At 48.7% G+C, this 17728-nt stretch overlaps 3 protein-coding genes across 12 annotated transcripts in view; 2 read left to right on the plus strand and 1 right to left on the minus strand.

The window, feature by feature from the left end:
* The first annotated feature begins 2620 nt into the window (after positions 1 to 2620).
* Positions 2621 to 4022, plus strand: LOC108153089 (acanthoscurrin-2). Its single transcript, XM_033395931.1, has 2 exons — positions 2621 to 2779; positions 2969 to 4022. The coding sequence occupies exons 1-2, from the start codon at positions 2774 to 2776 to the stop codon at positions 3638 to 3640; spliced, it is 678 nt and encodes a 225-aa protein (XP_033251822.1). The 5' UTR covers positions 2621 to 2773; the 3' UTR covers positions 3641 to 4022.
* Positions 4023 to 5686: 1664 nt separating this feature from the next.
* On the plus strand, positions 5687 to 6242 carry LOC108165116 (protein FAM98B). Its single transcript, XM_017301174.2, has one exon. The coding sequence runs from the start codon at positions 5775 to 5777 to the stop codon at positions 6057 to 6059; it is 285 nt and encodes a 94-aa protein (XP_017156663.1). The 5' UTR covers positions 5687 to 5774; the 3' UTR covers positions 6060 to 6242.
* A 902-nt stretch (positions 6243 to 7144) lies between these two features.
* LOC108159648 (MAGUK p55 subfamily member 7) overlaps positions 7145 to 17728 on the minus strand; it is a 69533-nt gene continuing 58949 nt past the window's right edge. For 8 of the 10 annotated variants that reach the window (XM_017293118.2, XM_033395556.1, XM_017293134.2 and 5 more), the window contains 6 exons: positions 11226 to 11493; positions 9844 to 11155; positions 9552 to 9748; positions 9092 to 9223; positions 8847 to 9028; positions 7145 to 8784 (listed from right to left, as the gene is read on the minus strand). In XM_017293118.2, coding sequence (XP_017148607.1) covers positions 8590 to 8784; positions 8847 to 9028; positions 9092 to 9223; positions 9552 to 9748; positions 9844 to 11155; positions 11226 to 11493 — 2286 coding nt within the window. In that variant the 3' untranslated portion in view covers positions 7145 to 8589. Of the gene's footprint in view, positions 8785 to 8846; positions 9029 to 9091; positions 9224 to 9551; positions 9749 to 9843; positions 11156 to 11225; positions 11494 to 14975; positions 15553 to 17168; positions 17282 to 17728 lie in introns of those variants that run through there. The other 2 variants (XM_017293195.2, XM_017293187.2) reach the window with 2 other exon arrangements.

Below are 17728 nucleotides of genomic sequence, written 5' to 3' on the forward strand. Positions count from 1 at the left end.
GCATTAATAGAAAAGAGGCAGCATGGAGGTGCAAGCACCATAAATATCATAAGTTCATGGAGGCACGAAACTAGTTTTCCACCTCTTCCGCTCTTCAGCTCACGAATCTGCAGCCCGAAGGCGGTGCATCCGAATACGAATGACCCGCTGCTCCAGTACACCACAAAATAATGTCTTGTCTGTGGAGTGGAGAGCAGCTCGGAGGCGTCTGCAACTGCGTCTGCGCCTCGCCAGCTCGCCTGTCCTGCCACAAGCCATAGGTCGAGGTTGTGGCGCTTTCTCGTTGCTTCCCAGTTTCCACTTATGGGCTGTCGGCTGTTGGCTGTTGGCTGTCGCTGGGCACACTGGTCGCAAAGCAATTGGAAAGTGGACCTCGGAAATCAGAGAAAAGCGATTGATATCGTCATGAGGATATATAAGATATAAAACAAAGAAAATCATTTAAGTTATTTAAAGGTGCTTGTCTTGAGAATGGCAGCCATGGATTCCATAGAGTACTCCTAAATGAATGGATGGATAAGTATTCAATTGTGATTCTCTCAATGAGAAGAGCTCCCTTTTTGATGCCATCGCCTCGTGCCTCCACAAGTTACTGGTGGATGGCCACGGTGGATGGGTTTTTTTCCTGCTGTTAGACAGCCAGCTGCTGTGACTGCGACTGTGTCCTCGTGCCTCGCTGATCTAATCCGATCCGATCGCTTTTGCCTGCTGAAGCAGATGCTCACAGCATGTACGAGTAGTGGATGCTGTCCACTTGGCTCGTCTGCGATCTCCTCGAGACCCGTACCATCGCCATCACCATCACCACAGTTCCACAGTTCGCTGCTCGTTTCGCATCTTGGGGCGAGTGCGTCGTGTTGCGTCTTCAGTAACTGCAATTGGTAATGCAACTGCCACTGCCACTGCGTCGTTGGGTCGTTGTTGCAATTGACGCCAGTTTCTCCTGCACACCTCTCCCCACCCACTGTCAGCCACCTGCCCCTTCCGCAGGGATCTCCGCTAGATTGTGTAATAGATGCTGATGAGGAGATTTATGGGGCTGGGTATTAGTGTCTGCCGCCGCTCACGTTGCACTTTCGTTGGAAATTATCGCATCTGTAATTAGTGGAGTGCCACTAGAGCCACGCCTTCAAAACACTATTTGCCCAAACCTCTTAATGAGAGGAAAGAGAGTGCCACATGTGTGATGGAATCTCGTTGTTAACTTTATGTTAAATGATGTAGCTCCGTGGGAGTATGCATAACCCATCGATTTCTACAGACACAGTAACCGTTATCCCAGCCTCGAGCAGTGTTATCGATCAATGGCATACAAAACCTCCCTTATTACAATCTTCCGACAACAAATTAGACCTAGAACCTACCCTCTAAGATGGAGACAATCCCGAAAGGTTACATCAAGAAATAAAATACTAAAACGTAACATTTGTTTCTTATTTATTTGAACAAATTACATATTATTATTTATCCAATAGGATGCATTCTAGCATTGCCTTTGGCAAAAAGATTCTCCTCAGGCAGGACTGAACTTCATATTTTTTTATATTTATTAAGGCACCCTGGATAAGCATACTGGAGTAATCTTCATCATTCTGGTAGCACAAATATTCGCTGCCTTGTAGTCTCGATCGACTTTGGCTGGTCACACCTCTGCTGGTGCCCAGCATGGCCAATCTGTCTGCAAATTTAAAGCGATCTTTCGGAACACATTTTAGATGTGGACCATTGGGGATTTCGGTGTGTTTTCGGTGGCTTTTGGTCTGTTGGTGTGGCTAATGTGGATACGTCACGCCCGAATGGTTAATGGATGGATGCTGGGTCTGAGATCGGGCATGGGGGATCGAGGATCTGGGATCGGGGCTGTGCCTGGCTGGCCAATCGTTCGACTGGCTTTGTCATCGTTTTGGGGCAAATTGCAAATGATCGGCCCATTACGGGCAGACCCCAAGATGCAAATCAAATAATGTCAGCGGCAGTGGCAGCAACAGCAGCTAGTTGCAAGCTGCAAGTTGCAAGTTGGGCCGATGTTGCTGCTGCTTCGACTGCCGCATGGATTATGTAATGGGAAAGGTGCAGCAACTGCTTAGTTTAGTCGGACTGTTCGGGGGATGCTATGCTCATGCTGATGCTACACAAACGAACCACCGCTCGACCGGCCACCAACGCCACACACAGCAACACAGCCACACAGCCACAATCTGTTGCAGATGCGACAAACGAATGGAGTCACCGTTATGAGTTGTCTGTAACTTGTGGACAGAGAGTCGCCGCCTCACTTTCGCCTGCCGCCTGCCGCCAACCGCCTGGCGTCTGCTGAGTGCTGCATGTCCCATTCCATTGCATCTCATCTACATCCACATCCCAAGCCCCTATCCCTACCGCCTAATGGCAATGATGATGATGCGGCAGCATTTGGGCCACATTGTAGCAACTGTTGGCTGGCAGAGCCAACCATCTCCGCTATCCACCATCCACCATCCACCATATGCCACATGCCACTTGCCATCTGCAACAACCGCACCGCACTCCGATTCGAACAGTGAGCGTGGAAAATCGTTGCTTTTTCAGCATTTCGGCAGTGCTTTTCCGGTTAACGCTCGTGGGGCTCTGCAGACTCAGCCACAGTCCCAGCCACAGCCACGGCATCTCGGTTCAGCTGGGTCTGGGTATAAAAGCCTCGGTCGCCGGTGGTGGTCATGTCAGTTGTGGATCCGCGGCGTTTCAACAGAGCGTATTCAAGACAGCGCAGTACTTACTCGAAGTGTTCCCAGCAATGAAAGTACGTGGACTCGATTCGGCAGGATTTTGGAGTATCCCAAATATCACGCATACGCAACGTTGCGTGCCCTGATTATCCATTATCCCTTATCCTTTATTCCTTCTCCCCTTTGTTCTCTTTGTTGTTTTGGTGATTTTTTTTGAGTGGAACCCTTGCTGATTGCTGGCTATCTGTGTCTCTGTCTTGCAGGCCTTTGTGTGTCTCCTGCTCATCGGAGCGGCCAGCGTGACGGCCAAGCCGAAGCCTGGCGGCAGTAGCGGCGGAGGAGGAGGTGGCTGGTCCTCGAGTGGCGGCGGCGGCGGAGGAGGAGGTGGTGGCTGGTCCTCGAGCGGTGGAGGGGGCGGTGGCCATGGAGGCGGGGGAGGTGGTGATATCCAGATAATCAAAGTGATCACTGAGAGCGGAGGAGGCGGAGGCGGCGGCGGTGGAGGCTGGCAATCTGGAGGAGGCGGCGGTGGAGGAGGAGACTGGTCATCTGGCGGAGGAGGTGGTGGAGGAGGAGGCTGGTCCTCTGGCGGAGGCGGAGGTGGCGGTGGTGGAGATGTCAAGCTCATCAAGATCATTAGCCTGGGTGGAGGCGGCGGCGGTGGCGGTGGACACGGCGGTGGCGGAGGCGGAGGAGGCTGGTCGTCCGGCGGTGGCGGAGGAGGAGGAGGCTGGTCGTCCGGCGGTGGCGGAGGAGGCGGCGGTCATGGAGGTGGCGGCGGCGGCAGTACCAAGGTCATCAAGATCATCAAGCTGAGCAGCGGAGGAGGCGGCGGTGGTGGCCATGGAGGTGGTGGAGGCGGCGGTGGAGGAGGCTGGTCCTCAGGGGGAGGTGGTGGCGGCGGTGGGTGGCAACCAGCCGGCGGCTGGGCCTAAGACTGAACTGAATCCGCACCTCATCTGATCCTGCCCCAAAGTCCGAGCAGGAGACGGAGCTGGAATCGGATCAGATCGGGGCCAGCAGAGCAGTCTGTAAATACTGTAAATATCCAATAATCGTTCTGTTTTTTTTTTTGTTTTCCTGAAATGTTACTAAATTATGAATCAATTATATAGCAAATTGCATTTGCTTGGCAAACGTTTTGCATTATATTCTTGGAACATGCCCAATAGAAGCAATAAATCTCGACCCAACTGTTATCCTTGTCTTGTTCTCTCCAAGATCATCCTGGGACAAATCAGAAGATCGGAGTACAGCTATACAGCTGTGGTGAGGGGGTATGTAACCATCTAGTTCGGCTATTCGATTGCCAGTCGGCAGTTGGAATCCAGACAGAAGCCGTCAAGGAGTCATGCCATTTGCTGATCTGACAAGGAATAGAGTCATCTTAAAGCAAGCCGTGGGCTGTCTATTGGCATGACATGGACAGGGCGATAGTTGGGCCAGGGCCATTTATCGAAATCCTGGGGAGGCTCCAGTGCGTATGGTGGTCTCGGGAGGAGCGGAAAAGAATGAATTTGAAATAACGAAACTATACATGAAACAGCATCTGTAAGCAGCCCTGGAAAAAGTCGAATCGCATCCCCTTACATACTCGTATGTTGCCTCATTATTGCCATAGTTGGTCCGGTGGCGATCAAGCATAAAGTCATACTGAAGCCATTCGAACTAAGCAGGTCAGGTCAGCCGATGTTGCCTACGAAAAGGTCATAGAGAAAGATCTGAGTCGCGATGGTTCTTCGATCCTCTAGAGAGCAGAGAGATGTACGAGGCGACATCTGCACCATTCTAGGACTGGATAGTTCCTCTCTATCTAGAGCTCTTCATAAGGGTCCCAGGGATATAATTATTAAATATTGCATTCTGAATATAAATTAAACAGGTAATTTAATTCACCAAGGCTCAGGCTCAGGAATCCTACGCTGCGATCCGATTCGTCTGCTGGCAGACGACACCATTTTGGATCAGATTGGTATAAAGATCCAATCGGATCAGCGCAACGTATATTCCACAGAATACTCATAAATGTGTACGATAATTATAATCTGCGAGACCGTTAGAATTTCTGCAATATGGTGACTTCAATTTGGGTTCTTTACGTGTCCGCCGATAGAGTTGATTAGTTTTAAAATTATTATCTAAATTGTGTAATGTGCTCAATATGAGGACCCCTCTACATTTTCCATAGGGAGCTACATAAATAAGTCTTTAGTTGTCCTTAGTAATTAAAAAAAAAAATTCAATTTTAATTATTTTATATTCAGTATGCAATATTTAGTAATTCTGCCGCTGGGACCATTACCAAAAGGTCTTGATAGAGCTCAGTCTTGCTGTAGAATTAGTCTCAGGCTACAATTGTGTAAATAAATAAATATGTAAATGATTCTTCACCGGTAGAGTGGGCATGCGAGGTGGACAGGTTCATTTGGCGGGCAAAGGGAACTATCCAGTCGTGGTATCGAAATTCAGCCCACGATGACGACACGAAAACAGGCCAAAATTTAATAGTTTCGCATGTTTTTATCCTTATCCTTATAAAATTTATATTTTTATAGAGCATAATAACTAGGAATTTTTGTTGTAATTTTTAGACAATTGTGGCAACCGTGCTCCGAACGAATCTACTACGATTGCGTCGAGGCGTCATTCTAGAGGGTACCAAAAGCTATGTATGAAAATAGTTAGATGATAAATGACACAGCTGCGGAGAGCTGAGGCAAGTGCCAGGCCGAGGGCGACTGTGGCACATAATTAATGAAGAGACAGTGGCTCAACAGATTACAAGTGGCCAGTGTCGCCCCATGTGCTGCAGTTGGCAGTGAAGGCAGTGCTTGGCATTTGCCTGCTCAAGATCAATGGCATTGGGATTGGGACGGGCCGACGGCTTCAGATTATTCAGCTTATGCTGAACCAGGTTCCGGATGCAGAAGCATGACTCGGTTGGATTGCGAGTGACTGCTATATAAGCGCTGTTCTGGGCCGGAATGGAGCATCAGTTTCGGTGCAGTCAAGCATCCAGCAGCAAGCTTCCGACACGACACAGAGTTCCTTTTATCAGTTCGATTCATCATGCGGTACACCCTACTCGTTGTGTTCCTGTGCGGACTCCTCTTCGCCTTTGTCTCGGCTGGCGGTGGCGGCCAGGGAGGTTGGCAGAAGAGCGGAGGCGGTGGTGGCGGCCAGGGAGGTTGGCAGAAGAGCGGAGGCGGTGGTGGCGGCCAGGGAGGTTGGCAGAAGAGCGGAGGCGGTGGTGGTGGCCAAGGAGGCTGGCAGCAAGGTGGCGGCGGTGGTGGCAAGCACGGAAGCGGCGGCGGTGGCCAGGGAGGTGCCAAACATGGCGGTGGCGGATGGTAATAGATATCCAGCCAGTCCGTCGCGACCCCACAATTAAACGAAACCCACGATCACCTTCCAGCGATTGCCCCGGCCAAGATCTGTGCCCAGCACACCCTTCTCATACCTTTTGTTCTGATTTATCCTGTTTCTAATTGTATTAATAAAGAAAGCTCTGTTTAGCATTGTACAATCTAAAAGTAACGTTAATTCAGTCTATCGATCTCCCGGGAAGAATATCGTATGAGCAACGACTAACGCAAATATGAGCAGCGCCAAGCTATCGATGGCCGCCCAGTCAACCGAAATTCAAATGCATGGAAACGCTCGCGGCTTAGACTCGTTTGCTTATCATTCTTTTATTATTGGTATTTATAGTATTATTTCGTCTGACTTGATCGCTTTCTTGCGCTTGCGTTTGCGTTTTGGGTTACTTATAAATGGTTTACTGGCTTTCTTTTCCATACAGTGGCTGTTAAGCCTTGGCTGTTCTCTGTTTTGCAATCTGCTTAAGCATATTCTCGCTTCGCTTTCTCTCTTTTTTTTTAATATTATTTCTTCTTTAAGGTAATTTTGTTTCGTATTCTGTTTAGTTTTGCTACGCCACACATATACACACATACAACGTACTAAATTTTTGCATTTGTATTTTATTTATTACTGTTTTGTTGTTTTTGTTTTCGTTTTTGTATTGGTTTCGTATTTATTTTATTTATTTATTTCATTTAGTTTCATTTGGAATGCGTATAAATAAAAACTTAAACAGATTTACTGCACACACATTTATTTATACGTTTATACGTTGTTGACTACAAAAAAAAAAAAAATATTTCCAATTTAATTATATGTATATATATATATATACTATATATATATATATATATAGATTTTTGTTTCGCTCGTAGAATCTTTCAAGTGTTTAACATTGTGTTACATACATATACTCGCACTCGTAGCCTTTTTCCCCAATCTTTTGCTACCTTCAATTGCAATTCAATATAAAATCCATGTTGCCGCCGCCAGATGTTGCACTTGGCATACATATGTATGTATACTCGTACCTGTACCTGCACTCGTACTCGTACTCGTATTCATAGTCGTATTCATAGTGTATATTTCTATATAGTATATTTCATCAAAATATGTATTCATGCCTAAAACCTGCAACTATTCCGGTCTCGTTAGTGGTTTGGCTGTGGGAAACCAACTCTCTTACTCTTTCGTTTCTTTGTTATCTAGACGATTTTTGTTTGTTTGTTTTTTTGTATAGTTTACGATAATTAATTACAACAACATTTACTTTTGTATTTTCGTTTGATGCTTAGCCTAATGCATTTTCCATTCCCTTCCTTCGGCCCCTCAATCATCATCATCATTATCAATTTCATCATCGATTTCATCCTCAATCGCTTTTCATTCGATTACTTGTTTGGTTTTTATTTTTACAGTGCTTAAAGTTCGCTACGGTTTCGCTCGTGGAGTGTATCCTTTAGCTCGATCTATCATCATCTATCATCCATCACCCATCCTTTACCCTCCTCCCTCTTTCTGTTTTTTTTTGGCAATGACTTACTGATTTTGTTGTCTCTCTTTCTCTCGTTTCAAAGCTTCGCTACTTCGTTACTTTCGTTAAGAGTTAAATGGTTTTGGAAGTAAGCTTCGATCTTCGTTCGTCTATAAGTTATGTATAGTATGTATATCGGTATCTGTATAAAGTAAATAGATTACGTAATTGCAACATATGCATCTGATTCTCTACGCACTCCTTCCACTCCGTCCTCCCATCACCTTTCCTATTTTCCCGCCGTACGGATTGTTCTGGCTCTGTTAACATTTTGGATTTGGATTCGATTCGATTGGTTTGTTTTTTTGTTTTGTGGTCGCTTATGGTAGTATTATTACACAATTTATTGGGTCTGCTCTTCAGGGGTTCAGGTCTTCAGGCTTCTGGCCCTTCTGGCCTTAGTATTTTTTTTTGTAATTTGCTAATTTACATTTTTGATTGGCCCTCAGAAATTAAGGAAGTGCACGGAGCTTAGCTTAGACCAAAAAAAAAAAAAAAAAAAACAAATATACATGCATACTCGTACGATATATGTATGTATATAACTATATATTATGTATTGTATATAAGTTAGTGTTAAAAAAAAAGATGGAACAATAATGGTTAATCGAACAACAATTTCGTTAAAATAAGTACATAGTAGGGGGACATATAATAGAATTGGTATGGGAATGGGAGGGCTTTCAAAACAGTTCAAAGAGTAAAACTAAAAATACAAAAAAAAAAACACGAGGAAATTTGCAAACAGATAATATAAATATTTATGGGTTGGGGATATACAATACAGAGATATAGGGGTCGGTATATGCAATGTGTGGGCGGTACTTCTCCGAGGGACTGGAGCTGGACCCTGGGCCTGGGCCTGGCTGATGGCTCGTTGGAAACTTGTATTTACAAAGACTGCGGGAGGAGCAGGAGTTGGAGTTGCGTTTGCAGTTTGAGTTGGGATTGGATGCTGGTGGAGGGGGGCCTGGTTCCAGTGAATCCCTATGACTCGTCCCGATTGTTGTGCACCCACTGGGCGGGCACCCACTGCGGCTCGCGCTCCAGCGAATTGATCTCGGCCAGCAGCTGGTGGTAGGCGCGCTCCGTATCATTGTTGATGATGATCATGTCGAAGAGATGCCCCCATCGGGCCTCCATGTCCCTGGCCGTGGCAATGATGTCTTTGAGCTCTTCCTCCTGCAAAATGGAAGCACAAAATTCAGATGGAGTTTCAAAAACAAAGCGATGGGATGACGCACCTTGAATGGTTCCCCATTGCGCAGCTTCTTCTGCCGCAGCTTGTCGAGGCTGGGGGGCGCCACCAGTACCACATAGGGCTTGAGGTCGGAGGCTCGCAGCAGCTTCAGACTCTGCGGATGCAGATTGAGGACGCAGATCTTGCCGCTGGCCACCACCGTTCGTATGGCCTCCAGTGATGTGCCTGTGGAATATTCGAATAGATTACTTTCAGCTCCGGGGTAAGCTCTGGGCCTTGCCGACTCACCGTAGTAGGCCTTCTCGTACTCCCCGTGCTCCACGAAGCGACGGGCCAGAATGTCCGCTTCGAAGGCCTGGCGCGTGATGAAGTGATAGTCGACACCGGGCACCTCGCCCTCCCTCCGGGCACGTGATGTGTCTGCAGGTTGAGATAACAAAAGAGAAATGAGGTTAGCCAGGGATTGAATGTGTCTGGCATCGGGGTGCAGCGGGTGAAGGGCGCAGGATGGAGGCTGGAGGATGGGGGATAGAGGATAGTGGGACACCAGAAGCCTGGGTATAGCTAGCGAATGCTCTGGGATTCAGTTGCAGAGGCTGTGCTTTACCCTTGGCCTTGGTCTTGGTCTTGGCCTCCTTGAGGCGCTCCTCGAGCAGATAAAACACTGCCAGGACACGCAGAAAGCGAGAAAGAAAGTTAGAGAGAAAGAGAGGCTGCAGGCCGCAGACTGCGAGAGGACTCTACTTACGTGGCACTGCAGCGGAGAAGCGCTCAGAGTCCGCCATCAGGCGCTGGCGCAGCTCGTGGCGTCCGATGTTGGGCGGTCCGATCAGGACGATGGGCCGCTTGTGGGTGGCCCGCGGATAGTACAGGGCCACCTCCTCGTAGGTGAGTATCTCCTCCGGATCGGTCTCGTCCGGCGCCGTCGTGGCGTACAAGGGATAGCTGCGAAGAGAGGAAGAGGGAGAGCGAGATCAGTGGGGGATCCTTCAGGGGCAGGATGCTGCACCCTGGTACGAGTGGTGCTGGTAGATGCTTACCCTGCCTCGGAGCTGGCCTTCTTCTTCTTTTTGCGGCCCTTGCGCGCACAGAGCAGGGTGGCACCCTTGCTGCTGGCCCCATCCTTGCCACGGGAGCGGGCCAGGCCCGCCTCCTCGGCGATGGCCAGCTTCATGGTCTCGCGCTGGTGCTGAAACGACTGACTAGGAATGAGGCCGGCCAGCGTCTGGTCCTCCTCGCCCTCGCGGTACGCCTGCCACCAGTTGGGGTCCTCGCGGCTGATCACGTGCAGCACATCGCCCTTCTGGAAGCTGATGCCCAGCTCCCGGCACGGAATGTACAGGTCGTCCTCCGGGTCGTAGTCGAAGTGCGCCCGTACATGCAGAACGGCCGTGTCCCGGTGTGCCCCCAGCCCTGAGCCGGGTCCCCCGCTGCCGGCCAGACTGCCGGGAAGGCCGAGGCCCCCAAGGCCCCCGGACGGCGGACTGCCCGCCGGCACGATGAGGAACGTCAGCGTGCCCTGCATCGCACCGAGCAGGGCGCACACCTCGTTCACAGTCTTTCCGCGCAGCTCCTGGCCGTTCACCTCCAGGATCTCGTCGCCCTCGTGGAGCAGGCCGGACTTCTCGGCGGCTCCGCCGCGCACGATCCGCCCAATGACCACCGCCTCGCCCTCATTGCGCACGGTGGCGCCCAGCGGCTCCGTCGACTTCTCGATCTGGATTATTCGGATGTTGTCGTTCTGGTCGTTGAGCGTTCCAAAGCAGGCACTCATCGGCATGGCCATGGGCATTGGCATTGGCAGCGGCGGCGGTGGGGGCGACTCGCCCCGCGGCAGCGGCATTGCTCCGCGCTGCGCCAGCGTTGACGGGACGGGGACCACCGGTGGTGGCACCACCACCCCACCGCCCATCGCCGCTCTCTTCGCCGCTGACACCGGACTGCTGGCTCCGCTCATCGATCCCATCAAACCCAATCCTCCGCCGGGTGTGGGCGTCGGCGTGGGCGAGGGCGTGCCGTCCGTGTGGTTGGCGATGCGGTCGTGGGCCAGCAGGAGGCCCTCCATCTCGTGGCTGGTGAGCAGGTTGCCCAGCTCAATGGCCGCCGCGGTGTTCGACTGGGTGAGCAGCTCCACGATGTCCTTCTGCAGGCCGAGGGCGTTGTGGTGCAGCGGGCCGCTGACGCGGGGGCGTCGGCGCTGCAGGACGGCGGTACGGGCGGCCAGCACGTGGGCCACACTGGCGCTGGCCAGAACGCTGTGGGCTGCCGAGACGCGTCCGGCCAGCGTGCTGAGCCCGCTCTTGCTCAGCTGGCTCTGGAGGCGGGTGAGGGCCGCGATCAGCTCGCCGTAGCCTTGAGATGGGAGAGAGAGAGAAAAAGAGTCAGTGTCTGGGCAGTGGAAAGGATTGAGATGAGGACCCACCATCGATCTGCTCTGGCTGCGGCTGCAGCTGTGGCTGCGCCTGATCTTCATCCGGCAGATACGCCTCGTTCTCCACTCCGGCGGGCATGGGCATGGCTGCCAGTCCCGTCGGCGCCGGCTGCTGCTGCTGGGCCATGGCGATGGCCTTGCCGGGCGTGGCCGAGTCCTGGAGCGCCTTCAGCTTGCGAGAGCCGCGCAGACTGTTCCGCAGGAACTCATTCTGCTGGGCGATGCGCTCCTCCTCCTCGCGTCGGCGGCGCAGTTGCTCCTATAGAAAACGGGGGGAACATTAGTCATGAGTTGGCTTAGGAGTATGGGTGGTTCGGGGCTCAGGGTTCAGGGCTGGCTTATGTGTTCTGGTTTTGGCTCTGGGATTGGGACTACCACTGGGCGTTGACTCTTAAGTGGCGCACTTAATCCGCACTCGCGACAATCGTGCTAATTTAATTAGCAGCTGAAAGAGCGACGCCACCTGAGCGGACTTGCCGCAGAATCCAATGCCACAAAGAAGGTCAGCACCGAGTGGTGGTCGCCCAACGCCATACCCTGTAGCCAGTAGCCAGTACCCTGAAAAACAGACAGATAAAAGGGAAGGAAATGCCTGTCTACTTATATGTTGGAAAAACTGTGCTGTGGTAGGAGTCTTAGGGGCTCTTTTGGCTTCTGAGGTCTGTTGTCTGCCTTTATTTACATCTCAAACTCTCAAAGCACTTCCCTGCGGCACTGGCTGCAACTGCGGGGTATCAGTGGCCCCGAAAGAGTCTTTAGCTGATGGGTGGCCGAAGGGTGGCTAATGGGTGGCTTGTGTTTCTTGTGGCCGATGGATGTTGCCCGTTGCATACCGCAGAAAATCCCATCGCGGACAGTCCCCTGCAGGGCAGGCACCGGCGATGCGTTAATGAGCGCAAAGCGGTTAACAATGGGGTGGTGGGATGGTGGGCTGTGGGTGTGGCAGGGTGGCGACTGCAATTATTGCGGAAGCCCCTCAAGTGCCGCACGCCCCCCTCTCTGTCTTCACCTGTTTGGCAGAGGAATGTGGCAAAATGTCGGTGGGTATTGATTCCAATTTCCCCAAAAATGGTACGCATTTATTCCCATCCCCAAAGGCCCAAAAAGGGGTAGCTTTGGTTCCGTGCATTTGAACACACCTGTACCTCATATGCACATAGTATGTATACCATTTCTGATTACTCAAAGATCAGCCCTAAGCCTTTTCAAAGACTCCCAGGCAGATGGATCAGCGCATAGCTCGATTCGTTAGTACTCTCTTAAAGAGTATAACATCAACATGGTAAAAAAGACAAGAAGGAAAACAAAAACTACTGAATTGAATAACAACAGAAAAGACGCTCGGAATTCCAAAAGGCGGAAGAGCCAACAGAAAGAGAAAGAGGAACAACGAAGAATATGAGAACAACAACAACAGAAAAAAAAATATACAAAAAACAGCAACTAAGAAATAATAAAAATTCTGCTAAACTTGCATAATAATTCGAAGGGGAACAAGAAGAGCAACAAAAGCAAAAGCAACAAAGCAAAGAGCGAAAATTCCACACCACCCAACGCACAGCAGACCAAGAGAATCAGCAGAAAATTCAAGAACCTCTGAGAGTTACCGTACCGACACCCCCGACATACCCCGCAGCCAACCAGCTCACCCCTTGACCCCATGGGGGGGAGGTGAGGGTCAACCTCATCTTCCTCTTCATATCATGCATCACCATCTCCACCTGTATCTGTACCTGTACCACCTCCATTGCCACCACTAACCATGTGAACCGAAACGGAGATTGGAGAGCATTGGCATTGGAGTTTGAATGAAAACAGATGACAGGCAGAGAGGGAGACGAAGCCACAGAAAGAGCCAAAGATGCCAGAAGGTATATATATATATACATAAAGACAACACAAGAAAAGGCTCAACGAAAAAACAGAAGGAATGTCTTCTATTCTATTCCTTGGATCAGCTGTTTTCATACGAAAAGCCAAGTGTGCCCAAACAACAAACAGAAAATGGTCACACTCTGTACGGTGCCGGTGCCGCCTCTTTTATTCATTTCCTGACCGTTTTTGGCACTTCTTAAAGCTTTTTCATCTTCGTTGAATCAACGGAATCAGTTTCAACCGAACATTTTCAGACGGAACCCACCAGATATAGAGATTTCTGTGGCAACGGAAGGACCATTAAGTGGAGTACCTCTAAAACTGCAAATGAAATCAAAGTTCGGAATGAAATCCCCTCTTAAGCAGTAAAGGGAAGGAGTACTTGTCGTATCATTGAATAAAGTGCTTTTGAAATTTTGAATGCCAGTTAAGTTTGGACATCAGCGAAAGTAGTTTCGGTAAGACTTTTAACATTCCATGACATTCTTCCACAGCACTGAGTGGAAGTGCTAGTAAAATGTAGCATTTGAATGTGGCTTTGAGCAAATAAAAGTATAGAGAATCATTTTACGAATCCATTTTAGGACTTAAAACTTTACAATAAAGCCACAGAGCCATAGAGAGTCGTTCGTAAGCGTTCATTTACATTTGAAGCTGAAGCCAAAGAACAGCAAACTGAACGAAGACTCCCACACAAATCGAAAACACTTAGACATTGCCCCATACCCGTATCCATACCTATACCTTTGGCTATTAATAGATCAAATGAAGCCTACAAAAGCTTCTTACCTTCGCTCGGGCCATCAATCATCCGACGGCAAAAGCTACAGGCACAGCAACCCGTAACACCAGAAACTTTAGTAATTGTTAAGGAAAAACACACCACTAACAAATGGAGGAATGCCTTAAAAAGCAACAAAAAACCGTTGACGGCAAAGCCATGACATCATCATCAACATCATCGAAAGCAGCAACAACAACGAGTGCCGGCATAAATAAATATTGAAATTGCGCGTACAATAAAAATTAAAAATATATTAACGATAATGATACCCTCTAGCCACTCATGGCCAAGGGTCTAGTCAGCCAAGTAGTGCACTTGGTTTGACTATCTGTCGATCTCCCTCCCTTTGGATAAAGTGTATTTCAGTCGATAAAGACCTCGGAAAACACCTTTTGGCACAGACCTTTATCAAACAGTATTATCAGTATAATAAATCATGTACTTGACACAGGAATGAGCGGTGCATTTTTTGTTTCCCCCGTATCCACTTCCTGTCCTCAGTCCAAGCTCCTGCACTCATTCGAGGTCGATGGTGGTTGTCCACCCACTTATCCTATCCGATGAAAGAACCATTTGATTTTCTTTTTTCAAGGAGTCGAAATACGAATATTTCTCCCAAGATTCGTCCTGTACGAGTATCTAATGGTAGAGAGTTTCACCTAAGTACAGGAGTACATCTATATGTACATATTAAGCCTGGTTTTGTACCCTGAGGAGGGGCTTGGATCGGATCACTAGCTCTCTCCTAGTGAGAGTCGTATTAAAACTGATTTATAGAAACTGTGTGCTAGCTATCTTAGTGTCGAGACACGTGTGCCTCGCCGAGTCAAACGTTCCGACTGGTTTCTGGTTTTTTTTTTTTTTTATATGGTATTTTTTCGATTTGCTTATAATTTTTTATTGCCTTAACGCCTAGGCGGGAACTCACTCAACGGCAGCCAGTTAGCCTACTTGTCAACTGGTTTTCGTGTTGCCAGTGGTTGTTGGTGTATTTTTACTTTAGTTAGCATGTGTGTATATGAAGGCAGTTGTCGATGAACGACAGGGCTGCCGGAATGCCATGCCCCCAGTCTCCCACTTGCCTGTTGTTGCCGCAAACGTGTCGAGGATCGTTGGACTTGAATGCCGCGACGCAGGGCGGAGGCGCTACGCTGGGGCGTGGCCACCGATGTGGAAGGCGATCCTTGAATGACATCCACTCCCACTCCCATCTCCATTTCCGTTTCCATATCCATACCATTGCCGTTCATATCGAAATATTGGCTGCTGTTGTTGTTTAGCTTAACATTTTCCTTTTCTTGCTGTTGTTGTTGAGATTGTTGAGATTTGTTCGTGTTGTTGGTGAAATGATTGTAATTATTGTTGTTGGAATTATTGTTCATAGGATGATTGTTGCTGCCGCACAGAAAAGCAAACTTCTGGGGCGTGTTCTCTGGTACAGGCAATCCAACACCTTCGCGTGTGGCAGCCCCGTGTGGCACATTCACCACATGGCTGTCGTTGTTCTCCAACGTAATGCTCAGCGTTGAGACCACCATTTTGCAACTGTTGTCGTTCGACTCGTCTCCGATTAGTCCATGATTTGGTTGCACTCTCACTGGCACTTCACTTTCATCGATGGATCGATCGATCGCGGCCGCTCAAAGGCAGCTCTCTTTTCTGCCAAACAAAAGTTTCTGTTGATCAAACCACAGCTGCAACAACTGTGGAGGCAGCAGCAGCAGCAGCAGCAGCAACAGCAACAGCCCCACCACGAGTGGTGCGGTATGCAAATGACCCCGCAATGCCCACCCACCTGGCCAAATGCATAAATTTGAATATGAAACTGTCATTTCAGCTCTTTTCAGCTGCAGACCACACTAACGAAATGCAACTAAATGCGCATTTCAAGTTGGATCGTTGCTGCTGCTGCTGCTGCTGCTGCTGCAGAGAGCATTCCAGCGAAAGTTCTATATGTATCTTAGCCTGGCCGAAAAAAAAAAACAAAAACAAAAACCACAACCTTCATGCTTTCCATTCAACAGCAGGCGGTGCCCGTGCACTTTTACAACTATTTAATTTTACAAATTTGTTTATTTGTATATTTATTGCTTCGTTTTTTTTTACTCAGCCAGCCTTCCCCCCACCCCTTGCCTTTCCAATGTTGTTGTTGTTGTTTTTTTAGCTGCTGCTGGTGACGTGCCTGGCTTGGGAAATGAGCAGCCGCCGTTGACGCTGCATTTCCATTCGGAATAACAATAACAGAGGGGCACAAACCGGGAAGGGAGTAGGGCACGGGGGAGGAGGAGGAGGAAGGTGATAAAAAAAAACCAAAAAATGTAAAAAAACAGACAAAAATAAAGAGTTCACCTCAACTGTTTATCATTCACTCGGATATTATAATTTGTGGGGCTGCTCTTTGTTCTAGACTCTGGACTTATAAAAGCCGTGCGTCAGAGCAAAGTCCAAGGCGGTTCTGTTCTGTTCCGATAAAATACGATCTACAAAAACATTCAATTCAATTCCCTATTGCTGGCTGTTGCCTGCTGGGTCATATTTCAATGAAATTCTGATCTCCTGTTTAAGTGTTTGTCTCATTTGTCGCACTTGGGGTCTCCCCTTGGGCACACTTTTTGCCATTGTGGCAGCACTTTTATGGAAATTTGGGCACACTTTGGTGTCCTGTCGGCTCGACAGCTTTTCCGTCCGACCACATTGTTAATTCACCGTTATCGTCGCTCGTTTGTTGTGTGTCGAAAATTGTTTTCTCCACTTTTGTCGAGTGATTTTGTACGAGTACGAGTCCCATTCCCGTTGGCTTTGGTTACGCGAGCATCGTTCCGTTATGGCTGCAACTGCAACAGACACGCCTTGTTTTTTGTTTGGCCTTTTTTTTGGCGCATAAACCGTTGAATTGTTGAATTGCTGTCGTTTTGGTTCGGTTGTTGTTTTTCAGTTGTTTTGGAGTGCCTTTGGTGTGGTACGTGCTTTGGCAAAAGTGAGAATTTTTGGCTTTTACGAGTATGGGCTATCAAGCCACGCCTTATTTGCACTGCACGGGTTGCACACGCACACGGATTGCGCCATCAACACAAAAACCACAACAACAACAAAAAATTAGCAAGGTGGCTAGCACAGTGGCTTTCAAACTGTAGCTGAACAGAATGAAATCCTTGATCCGTGATTAAAGATCCAATCCAAAAGCGATACCCAATTTACGGAGGCACACTGCCCTCCAAAAATACGATATGTATGAATCTTTATCTTATCGCGACTTAATTTGGTTCGAATTGTACTTCTTGGTAACGCACTTGGCCCGAAACGATGTTGGAAATGGGGGGCAAAGAATATATTTCTGCGGCCGATCGCCGAACAGCTAAAAACTCGACTGCGAAATCATAACAAACGACCGCCACACACGGCACGGCAGCAGAGCGACAGGCGGGCGACAGCAGCAGAGCCCAGCCCGACGGAAGCGACAAGGCGACAGACAGAGCTTCAACTTTAAGCACTGGCCAAACGAGGCACACACCAAGCAGCACTCATACTCGAACATATGTCACACTTCATTCCTTTATCGAATACATTCACTTCAAGTCTTTTTCTTTTCCTTGAGGTTTGAGTAAAAGGCTTTCGTTTCATTCCGTTCATACATTGATAGCCTTGGGTATTGGAATCACAAAGATTCATGAATATTCAAATGGTATTGATTTTCGGTGCAGAGCAGCCGCTGCTTCGTTTAGCCAGTACTTAGCCAGGGCAAGAGAGAGCAGCAGCAGAGGAGAGAGCGAAGCAGAGCAGAGCAGAACAGAGCAGAGCAGAGCAGGTGTGTGAAAGAGTGAGAGAGGGAAAGAGC

Source organism: Drosophila miranda, chromosome XL (genome assembly GCF_003369915.1).
Source record: "Drosophila miranda strain MSH22 chromosome XL, D.miranda_PacBio2.1, whole genome shotgun sequence".
NCBI classification, from domain to species: domain Eukaryota; kingdom Metazoa; phylum Arthropoda; class Insecta; order Diptera; family Drosophilidae; genus Drosophila; species Drosophila miranda.